Source organism: Pseudonaja textilis, chromosome 2, assembly GCF_049901715.1.
Source record: "Pseudonaja textilis isolate UNSWEBS1 chromosome 2, rPseTex1.2, whole genome shotgun sequence".
Taxonomy (NCBI): Eukaryota; Metazoa; Chordata; class Lepidosauria; order Squamata; family Elapidae; genus Pseudonaja; species Pseudonaja textilis.
In genome coordinates this window covers 126,389,798-126,401,818 of record NC_141991.1, presented here as the reverse complement: position 1 = coordinate 126,401,818, position 12,021 = coordinate 126,389,798, and the positions used below count along the sequence as shown (strand labels likewise).

Sequence of the window (12,021 nt, the reverse complement as noted above, 5' to 3'; positions counted from 1 at the left end):
ACCATGATGATGTTGTGACAATTGTAAGTATGAGTACTGGTGGTAAGTCACTTTTTTAAGTGCAGCCAAAACTTCAAACAATTGTTATAAGAATGGTCGTAAGTCAATGACAACCTATATTCAAATTGTACATACATTCTGTAATTATGAAATATATCCCTAATAAATTCACTTTCATTCACCTACTCTTACAGTTGTTTAGGGAAATTTCAATCTCCTCAGGGCAGGCTATTTCTATAAAATATGTTTTTAAATCCAAATAATGCTTTTTTAAAATGGCAGCACATTAATCCAGCAAAACAGGAAATAACAACTTCAGAATAAATGGTACACATTACTATGAAAAGGATATGAATGTATCAAAATTTTAATAGCTATTCTCCTAAACAGATTAAAAGGACTTAAAATGTACAAGGCAGGCGTGGCACTAAATCGGAAGAGTGTTTTGCCTCTGTTTAGTACTACAAAGGTCTGCAGAGAAAGAGAAAAAGAAGGAAAAGTTACATATTCATATGCCAAGGAAGAAAGCATACATATTTAATTCAAAAACCATGAATATATCATTCTTATAAAGAATCTTGTTAACTGGGTGATTCTCTGTGTTGAAATCATTTGGAAGATATTCCACAATATACTTTTATTTTAGTTGAACTGATAGCTCTTTTAGAATGTATATATAGCACATAAAAACAGCAGTAACAACAGCAACAATAATATTAACAACAGTAGCTTACATCCTTAAAGCAAATTTATATATTAAGGTTTCATTTACCTGAGAACAGGTCCTACTGTGAAATGTGCATAACTGTATTACAAGATATTTCTCATCCTTTACCCCAGAAAAGGAGGAATGAAGTAGCACATGGAGAGTGAAAGAATAGACTAGATGCAATGGGCTGTGAAAATAATCTTGAGAAAGACAAGATACAGCCACGGCTACAATAAGATAAGAGAAATTTTAGTCCAAAGCAGGAATGGAGTTAGACAAAATCTTTCAGATTGGACTCCCCCAGTTCTCTTTAGGATAAAGGCAGGAAGGGAAAAGACACATTCTGGGCTACAAAGTTCTGTTAATGTAAGCCTGTAATAAATGTAGCTTTACAATTCACGACTTTGGTGTTAAAGTCTGATCTGTCTCTAAGGGCTGACAGTATAAGCACTTCAGACTGCACGTCAAGCTGCCATCTTGTTTTGAGAGTTACTCTCTGTACATAACATTTACATGTTGTACACTATGAAACATTCTTCTTCTATATGGAAGGGGAAGATTCCAAGGTTGGTCCAAATGCTATCTCTGGAGTTTAAGTGGAACAGGCTAGAATTCTGCAACTACTGCTCCTGTTTCTTTCTGTATTTTGTATAGAATGGCTTTCAAAAACAGGATCACATATGTTATTTAACTATTTAAAACATACCAGTATGTAGCCAGCGAAAGAGATATAACAGCCGACAACAGGGAAGCCTTAGAAAGACAACCAGTCAAGTAACATGGTTTTCCTTAATAAATATAACTAGAACATTTTAGTTTCTTCTTCATCCAGTGAGTCATATTACTTTTCATGCATTTTTACTGAGATCTCATTCCCCTTCTAGTATTTCTGTAGCATATGGATTTGTATTAGATGCTATTTTATAAATTAGAATAAAGAATATACAGTACCTGCCCAATCAAGCAACCTTGGTTCTCTGCAAAGCCCTTTCTGCTTTGCTTTGGAAAACAATGCAAATTGGAAAACAATGCAAATACAAGCTCTACTCCTGGAGCCCAGGCACATGGATAGCTTATAATTCCCATCCTAAATAAACCTACACCCATACATATCCACACACCCCATACTTCCTCGTGGATAATTACCAATCCATTTTCCTTACTGTAGCAAAGAAAATGAAAAAGAAAGAAAGAAAAAAAAAGAAGGACGTGATAGGAAAACACTGGAAGATTACAAATGGAGAAAGGCCCACTGCATTTAAGATCATTACATAAAAGTCTGTGAATTAGTCATGGTAACTGCACAACCAAATCCTGCAGTAGTATGGAAGGTTCCATAGACATATTTGAAATATTCCTTAACTGTATCTCTGGCTGTGGTCCAGAGAACTGCCCAACTTTGATGCTCAAAACAAGACTAACTTGAGCAGCAAACGTACCACTTGATCTGAAGTTAGTAATGGATGCTTCAAGGACATCCACAAGGCTTTTCTCCATATGGAGAAGAAAGGACAACTGAAAGAAGTGGAGCAATCAGCTCTTGTATTAAGCTCTGGAAAAACCTTGTAACTGATGGATTAGAAAATGCTTATCTAATGTGCAAGCAAGCAAGCTAACAAACAAACAAATAAATAAATACACATTTAAAATTATTCAATTTACCCAATTTATAAATGGTGCAACAAATATGTTGAGTTTGAGCTGAATGAAGACAGTGTATATTTTCATTCTCCAGAGTCTTAGAAATCATTTAAAACTAACCTGCATCCATCTTCACCACCATTTTCAAAATGCTAAGAAAACCACACCAACCAGTTTGCCTCTCAGCTGACTAATAAGAGAGTATAAAAAGTGAAACTCAACCACACTTTTATAGATTTGTATTATAGCAGTGATGGTGAATATTTTGGGCTCAGTGTGTCAAAATTTTGGAAAATGCCTAACTTGACTCTCCTGTCATCTCCCACTACAACAAAAGAGAAACAAACACCACTACCATCTAGGCCACACTGAACAGTGGCAGTCAGGGGCAGTGCCAAGGCTAGGCCTGAAGTAGAAGCTGGGCCTTGGCTTCAGCCATAGCACCACTGCTGTCACTTGAAAAAGCCGCCTCACACCATTTCCCAAGAAGCACAAGCCTTGAGGAGTGGTGTGATTGCACCTATGGCCCAGCATCCCTTAGAATCTGCCATACACCATCTATCTTTAGGCCATATTCTCTTTCTGTTGACAGGCTCTGTGGCCTACCTGAGGCTGCTCCGGGACTCACAAGGCCTTTAATCTTGAAGCAGCTTTGGAGAATGCTCTTCCATAATCTCTGCAGCCTCCGAAAACCACATAAAAGTGTGTCCTGTTCTCATACAATTTTTTGAGGCTCCAAAGACTGTGCAAAAGCATGGCCATCTTGTGAGACTTTCAGAGGGTCTGGAGGCCATAGATAAGCACATCCCATTCTCGTGCAGCCTCTGCAATCTTCAAAAACTGTGTAAGAAAGGAGTATGTTTTTCAGAATATTTGTTGTTATGTGTTAGTGAATGCTGGCATATCAACCAAAATATCACGGTGTGTTATTGACACACATGCCATGGGTTTGTCATCACTGTACCATGGGCATGAGTCTGAGCATCTACAACAAGGGAAAGCTATAAGCTGTCAGACTTCTATCTTTTTGATCAATTAAAAATGACAGAATGGCTAAAGGTACTATAGAAAGGTACTATAGATTTGCTTCCACAGGAAATGAAGGCAAGGGGAAGGCCATCAGCCAGGAGCCAAGCTGAGTAGTTTTTCTGGTCAATAAAAAAAGAATCCGCTTCCTTCTGCAAAACTTCAGCACTTCAACTGAGAAATTTAGTTTCCCCCTCTTCCTGTGCAGTTTTTTTCCCTATGATAATACTGAGAAGAACAATATGTCTGCCAATCATCTGTCGCTTAAAAACATACTGTTATTTTAACATTTATACACATATTTGAGTGGGCTGCAATTGATTGTTCTATATGAATAGAAGTGCTCATGTTACAATGAGCAAATTGCTCTTGTTCATAGAATGTGTTTATTGCAGACAGCCTTGAAGGTCCATACACTGTAAATTTCATACGTATTAATAATATTATAGGCTGGCAGGTAAATATAATTTCTGTCAATTTCTATCATTTTCCATAAATACTGTAAAGAATGGCATATAAAAGTATTTAGATTCTTCCTGGTGATCCCAAGTCTAAATTGCAAGGTGGATTTTGTCAACATTTGGATTTGTTGCAAGTTATTGTTGACTGTACTAGAAAACCAGAGATAGCCCAGTTGAGGTTCAGCCAAACTTTTATTTCCTTTGTTGGTCATGCAAAAGTAGGATCAAGTTTTACCATCAGTGTCTGTGTTGTTTCTGAAATGAACAAATATAAAATGAAAGCATCAGTTGCCATGGAAATTTAAAATCCCATAAATGCCAGATGCCACAAATATACATGGCACTCTTTTCTTTTTCCTACAGCTCCTTTTATATAATTTTGCATATATTTCAAGAATCTTTCAATTGGCAGGCATTTCTTATGATTGTACCATACAATGCACATGGATTATTTTATGGGGGAAAAAGAATTTCTTTTTTTGCTTATGGGGATCAAAAAGCCAAAGAAATCTTGCTTTGTTTTGGGAATGTGAAACATTGCATTTTCCCTGATGAATTTTATTTGCTTTTTACTTCAAATTGCAAATATCTTCCTGTTTGGGGAATAAATTGATAAAAAAACCCAAATAATTATAGTAGCAAAGATTTTATGGTCTTCATGATTAAAAGCATAGAAGAAAAGTAGTCAATTATATTTCAGCCATGCTATGCCCACTCCATAATGTTTCTACATTAATCTGATACAAAAAAAAATATGTGATGGAGATTATGGTTCAGCTAAAAATTGAGATTATTTTTCTAAGAAAGGCCCAATATAGAAACACAAAGAAAATATTTTTCATATCCATCAAAACATTCTACAGAGAATAAACAAATGGTGTGACTATCAAAATCTCAAAAGTGATGGGTCAGTGTACAATGATTTAAAAAAAAAAAACCTTTACAGCATTCTCTTCATAAGAAGGGTCTACATTAGAAGCACGAGTTCAGTCTCACTGACATACAGCTATCTATACAGTAGGAAGATATGGACACTTAATAATACCAGATAGGACAGAAAGGCAAATGATTAAAACAACTTATAGGTCTCCTATATAGAAATGGACAATATTATATATTTATGATTGGAATGGGCCTGTGACCTTCAAGTCCCTTTGGGGCAGTCCTTGGTGTCTCTCTGGCCATAGCTATTGAAAACTGGTGGCAGATTCTGTTCTTTTCAAATGGGGAATAGAATATCACAATGTACAAATAAAAAAAAAAACATTCCAAAACTTCACCTGCATCAGATCCATGGCTTTACTTAGCCTGCAGCCCTTCATCCTTTAAAAATACAAATTTCTGTCCTTTTGTTCATCAATGTTTACTGATACTGGGCATGGTATCAAATACATGCTCATTTCCAGAATTCAGTCCTATTATTTACATAATACTATAACACTCCAATCTGATTTACGTCTTCACCGAATTCTGTGGGACTCATTGTGGGGTCCTTGATAGAGTTCAGAACTTTCTTGCAATTTCAGTGCACTGATGAAGTTACCTGATCTGATAATGAAACATCTCAAGAAAACCACCAAGCTCAGAGAACACCAAGGACTCCACAGTTCAACCCTGAGCTACAAATATCCTCTTCTATGGGCCTCATTCCCAAGCAAATTCATGTTAGAGTGCAATTTAAGCATGCCATAACCTGGGATTAATACTTTACTGGGAATTTCTTCAACATCAACGTGTTTATGATCACTTTCAGGCAAGAAATATAAATTTTACTTTTGCTTCGCTGGCCTTTTGCCACAGTGTTAAAATATTTGTATTTAGAAAGCCTTCTAGTTTTTGGAGCCTGAAGTTTATTGCTTGACAATTATATATCACCCGAAGAGGGTGCAAGGGATCAGAAGTCGCAGATCATATGCCAAACCTGAAGACTTGCTGGTTTATATGGTTCATGATTGAAAACACAGTATATTTTTTAGGATTGGAAAGTTGGGGGTGGGGGGAAGGATACATATTTGTTATTTCCTACTAGCATTTTTCTTTCTGTTGGAAGATCCAAATCTATTGGACTCACTGGGGAAAGGAAGAGACATTAGCTAAAGGATCCAAGGCTGTTTATTTCCATACCATTCTTGAAATATCCTGGGGCTTCCTATTGCCAGCAGATTTATACCTGGAGAACCTACTGCTAGTCTATTGGGGAATAACTAGAATTGTTAGTTACTCTCCACGGTTGCAGAACACATCTCTCCCATCTTCATCTCTTCTCTATAAGTCTCTGGGGGTTGAGTTCTCTTTCCCCCAGATTTTTGTCTTGGATGCCCATTATTGTTTGCTATATGATGTCTTCATTGGTTTTGTTTTAAAAACATAAATGTCACCCACACATAAAACAGGTAAAACTACAAGGCATGTCCCTAAGCTATTGCAGAATGCAAATGCCTCCCCGTGTGGTTCCAAATATCTCCTGAAAATTCCTTGAAATAATAGGTCTTAAGCTCCTGAAGAGAATAAGACTAAAATACTTCTCTACAGAAGAAGGCACCAATATCCAAAGCCCCAGCTAGACAACAATATTATGGGCAGCCTTAATATTGGTTTCTATATTCCTCTATTTCAAATAAGCATGACACCAAGAATAGATGAACGGGTATAAAAATCAATGGAGGTGCAATTCTTAGCTATAAATGTGACTTGGATATTTTCAGTTGCAAATGTGATGTCCATCTAATCTGCATTCACTTTTTAAATTATTCACTCTTTAAATTTATTTAAACCACCCAGTGTAATAAAGTCCCTCAGTGAGATGGGTGGCAAATAAATTTAATGAGGAAACAATGTGATAGACTGGGTAAATGGAACCTAGGATAGAGAGATACATCGATGTTAAACAAGTTGCAAACTGTGGTCCCTAATTCCATTGACCACTATGATTGGTATACAAAGGGAAAAAAACCACTTGGAAATGGTTTCTAACTCTTTGAAAAGCTATAGCAATAGCACTTAGACTTATATGCTGCTTCACAGTGCTTTACAGCCCTCTCTAAGTGGTTTACAGCATCAGCATATTGCCCCCAACAATCTGGGTCCTCATTTTACCGACCTCAGAAAGCTGGAAGGCTGAATGAACCTTGAGCCGGTGAGACTTGAACTGCTGGCAGCTGGCAATCAGCAGAAGTAGCCTGCAGTACTGCATTTTAGCCACTGTACCACCATGGCGCCTAAGAAAAGACTAAGAATGTAGTTATAAAATTTTTTAAAAAGGAAAAAAGTTCTGGCATAGTATTCTTTACAAGTTCAAAATAATCAATTAGAGTGAATGTTGAGAAATTTTTCAGACTGACCCAGTTGCCTTTAAAATATCACTTTTCTTCCATTCTAACCTCTCACTTGATGACTGGTGGTTTATGTGTGTGGGTATGTACTTGTATTTTATTGGTCTGCTTAGGATGTTTTGAAGGACTTTAGTTGGATTGTGTGCTATGCTGATTCCATGTGGTTGTAGTAATCTGTTGGTGGTTTCTGAGATATTCTTGATGTATGACAGTGTAATTCTTTTTAGGGTTTGTGTTATTTGTACTGCATAAGGTTGAGTGGTCAGGGACTTTTTGATAAAGGTGTGTGAATATCCATTTTGTTGGAATACGTTGTATAGATACTCTGTTTTCTTCTGCTGCTATTCTGGGGTGCTGCAGGGTGTTTGGGCTCATCTAAATAAAGTCCTTATGCGGCTTCCCTTGTGGGAGGTTGAGTTGTTTCTCTAAAAAGAAAAGTCCTAAGCAGATGAAAAGACCCAACAACCCTAGAAGGAAAAAACAGGAGTCATCTACAACAAGCAATACAAGGACTGCAACAACCATCATGCAGAACAAACAGGTAGAAAACTGGCAGAAACCAACTAGCAGACAGAAGACATGATGAAAATTCTTTAATTTTACAACATATAGACAGATGTAACCATAGTTTTAATTGGGAAAATGTGACCATCCTAAACCAAGCCAAGTCCAAAAACACCAGGGAATTTCTAGAAGCCTGGCACTCTATCAACAGCCATCAATAGACACAACAGACAAAAGAGACTATCACCTGTCCAAAAAGGAACAAAAAGACCCAAGCACCTCTCCACCAGCAATCATCCCCTAGATCAGCATAGATTAACTCCAAGGTTAACATCAGACCAATAATCAACTGAACAATACACTAATTTAAAAACTGCCAAAGGACCAACAGTAAACAGCCCAATCTAAGAATCTCTGAGACCGTCCTCACTAACACTGACAGACAAGATACCAGAATACAAACTGACACCAAACAACACTCCTAACAAGCACTGATGACGTTACCTAGTTTGGATAATGAAATGTCTGCAAGAAAATAAGCAAGCCCAGAGAGCACCAGGGATCCCTCACTAACCATATACTCTGAAACTCAGCCTTCAGATCTTCAATAACAAAAATCCAAAATACACCCAAATGCATCAATTGAAGAAGGTGCAAGAAGAATGAAAGAGTCTCCTATTCATAATATTGTAAGAAACAAACTTGTGAGAAGTTGGCAAATATATGTAAGAAAGCATCCTTTATGATGCAATTCTTAGTTCTCACACTGCAAATGATCACAAAACACAAAGAGGCAGGTCGGATAAAAGAAGATAATTTAGAAGATAATTTACTCAGGCTGAACCCGACTTAGGGTTAATCGTGGTTAGTTTTTTCTGTGCACACTGTGTGAATCTAGCCTGTAGGGATGGATAGCTTGTAATCCAATGTACAACATCAGAAAATGTGTTATTCAGTCTCCAGGTTAGGCATGTGAGGTAAACATAGCCAAGTATCTGGAATGAACAGAAAATAAAGCCATGAGATGGACATTGTTTAGTGCAATGTTTCTCAACCTCAGGCTGGCTGGGTAATTCTGGGAGTTAAAGTCCACCCAGCTTCAAGTTGCCAAAGTTGAGAAACAACGGTTTAGTGCAAGTGTAAGATGCTGGAGTCAAGAGCCTGGAAACCATGGGGAGAGAGATAAATGCTCAAGATTCCAACACCATAAACCAGTGTTGGTGAACCTTTTCGACACCAAGTGCTGAAACAAGAGAACACGTGTGCACATGGGAGCACCGGAAACCAGAAGAGCAGCTCCCCGGTGCATGCGTGTGTCCATGCCGGGAAGCTGAGCTTCTGGTTTCTGGCGCATGCATGTGCACTGGCCACCTGGTCTTCCGGTTTCCAGCACTCCTGTACACATGAAGACCAGCTGGCCAGCACGCATGTGCACGACGGAACCCAGAAGAGCAACGGGTGACAACTGGCATGCCCGGAAAGGTGGCTCTGCGTGCCACTTCCAACACACACGCCATAGGTTCGCCATCACGGCCTTAAAGTGATTATTTGTCTTGCCCCCTGCTACTCACAGACATTGCCCAAGATTTAAATGACCTTTGAAATAAGAAACAGGACTGACTCATGCAGAAACCTGAGCAATGTGTGGAGAGTGGCATTAATCCTAACCCTAGTAGTAATTTCCTCGGTCTGCTTAGCATTTTCTAGAAAGGCTGGAGCATCTGCAATTGCGACCAGACAAATAAGTCCTGTCTGTCATTATTCATATGAGGATATCATTTATATGCTGACAGAAGTCTGGTTTTCCGCTTAGAATCCCCAATGCTGTAACCTGCTTTTGTTTGTATGCACCCATTGGAGAAAAAAATAAGAAATTCCACTCCTCTCATTCTTTTTAGCCAATTTGTACAAGCTACTCTAGCCTGATAGTCACCAATTATATGGATTGTATACTTCCATACAGGTGAGAGACTGATTCTTTTTCTCCATATTGCTATCTGATTCACCTCTATTCTGCATATTTTCCTAAGACTTTAATATTTAACAGCTACATGTTGTATTTCCCCAAAAAAGTGGGGAGTCACTGTCATTGTTTTCCCCAGAAAATTTTGGGGCATCTCTGGGTGCCACAAAACTGCATATTTGCAAATATCATTTGCAAAGCTCTAGCCACGTGCTATTTTCCTTTTTTTCCTCTGGGAATATATAACCAAGGGACAATTTTTAGGTTATCCTTATTTCGACGGACCATTTGTTAATAAAAGTCAATCTTCTTCTCAGCCTCATTTGCCGTCTTTCTCGGATTATTATTGCCTCCCCACTAAATCTTCTGACTCATATAATCACATACCCTATGTGGTGGTTTTGAAAAACTCAGCAGCCCAGCGACTGCTCCCTTAACTTTCTCCCTCTTCCTTTTTCCTCCCATCCCACAACAAACCCGAAGGCAAGGTACATCTTTACAAACAAAGGCCATACAGATGTTGTTTTTCTGCCTCTCCCCCCCTTTTCCCGTGATGCCTCCGGCAACCCAAACCTGTAACTCCTTTAACCATCAGAAGGCTGACTTTTACATAGCTGGTCTCGTTTGCTGACTCACTTTCTGCGTCATATAGAAAGGGTCAAAGTCCTCCAGTGGCACAGCAACCAGGCCTTTGGGGATGTCCCCATAGATGAAAGGCAAACTCTTCCCTGCCTCCAGGTCACTGTTTGGTTTTGGTTTGTTCTCTTCATCATCATCTCTGTGACTGCTGTCTTGTTTAGGGCGTTTCTTCTTCTTCTCTTCTGCGATGCGCTTCTCAATGTTAGCCAGAGATTCCGGAGTGAAAGGCCTAAAACTGTCAGGGCCTGGTGGTGCAAGCAACCGCCCTGCCATCTTTTCATCCTGCAGAAGCTTGTTCAATTATGTTGTGCCCAGGATAGGTCAACTCTGAAAGCACAAAAGAAAAGAAAGAAAAGGAAAAGCCACAGATTAATTATCAATATCAGGGATGGCTGGAGACTTGGGAACTTCCCTAGGGAAGAATTTACCCGGTTGAGCCCTTTCCCCACTGAAGTAGCCAAATGACAGTCCTTTGAGGTTACAAGCAAACAAACATCATCACTTCCTATATTACCCAGTGGAGTAATAATTTTTGTCTATTGTAGCATAAACAATAAAAAAAGCATTACGGCATGCTGAAAATTAGCATCTACTTTCAAGGACTATGCTTCCCTATGTCATTTGCCTCACTTAACTTTGGGTTCTTCTGGGGATATTTGAGACATTGACCTTACTACAAGTTCCCAGTTCTTCAGATAAAGAATAAATTATTGGGATTACTCTGTTTAATAGCCCATGATCAAAACAGCAGGAAATAGCAGCTTTTACTGCCAGAATTTACTGTGTTTTGTAATGCTCTGATGGCTCTGCCTCTCCTGAAGATTCGGCTTCTCAACTACAGATAGATTAATCTGATATTTCTCTTTCTCTCTCTCTCTCTCTCTCTTTTTATCCTGTTTCTATTCTGGGCAATTTCATCTCGGTTTGTATTCCATGTTCAATGTTTTTCTTTCAGTTTCGGAGGCTCATACTAAGAAACATGGAAAGTTTTACAAGACTTGAGATGCTAAATCAATGATTTCAAAACAACATTTGATCACCTCTTGACCAGACTATTGCAACACACTATATATAACGATGCCTTTGAACAGCATCAGTTAAAACTGGCTGAGAATGCAATGATTCAATTAAGTGGATCCCTGGTTTGCTCAAGTGACATCACTACTGGTAGAGGAGGAACATTAGTTGCCAAGTTGCTTCTAGGTGCAATTCAAGATCCTGGTTGTCCTGCTTAAGGCTCAGGATTTTTTTTTGCTCTCAATGGTTTCTGCCTCCCCCCAAAGAAACACCCTCTGAATCCCATTTGAACCCCTTCAGGGACTATGGTGGCATGCTTTTTCCATTGCTGCCCCTCTCCTTTGAAATAATGCTCCTCCTAAGGTCACAGCATTACCAACTCAGTTGGCATTTTAAAAAATGCTTAGATTTGGCCTGCTGGTTCGGCCTAGAAACAGCAAAGGACCAGCTCGCAGTGCCTCTGCTACTGCAGGGCCCATTTTGGCTGCCAGAGTGCTGCAGGAGGCCGTCCTTGACTCAGAAGGTTATAAAAGGGAGGAAAGATAAAACATTTTACCTTTCAGGCTTGCAGGATTCTGCTACTATAGCCTACATCAATAATATATAGTTCTAGCCTTCCTATGGAATGAGTTTCTTGATCTGGTCTCTCTCTTTCTCTCTCTCATAGGGTAATCAAGTAGATCAAGTATGTATCAAAAAAAACCAAAATCACAGAAATGTACGCCTCTC

General features: G+C 38.7%; 1 protein-coding gene across 1 annotated transcript; it reads right to left on the bottom strand.

The window, feature by feature from the left end:
• Positions 1–315: 315 nt before the first annotated feature.
• On the bottom strand, positions 316–10,596 carry LOC148127062 (sodium channel protein type 8 subunit alpha-like). The gene is made up of 2 exons (XM_087923182.1): positions 10,273–10,596; positions 316–471 (listed from the first exon to the last, which is right to left on the bottom strand). The coding sequence occupies exons 1-2, from the start codon at positions 10,546–10,548 to the stop codon at positions 316–318; spliced, it is 432 nt and encodes a 143-aa protein (XP_087779308.1). The 5' UTR covers positions 10,549–10,596.
• Positions 10,597–12,021: the final 1,425 nt, after the last annotated feature.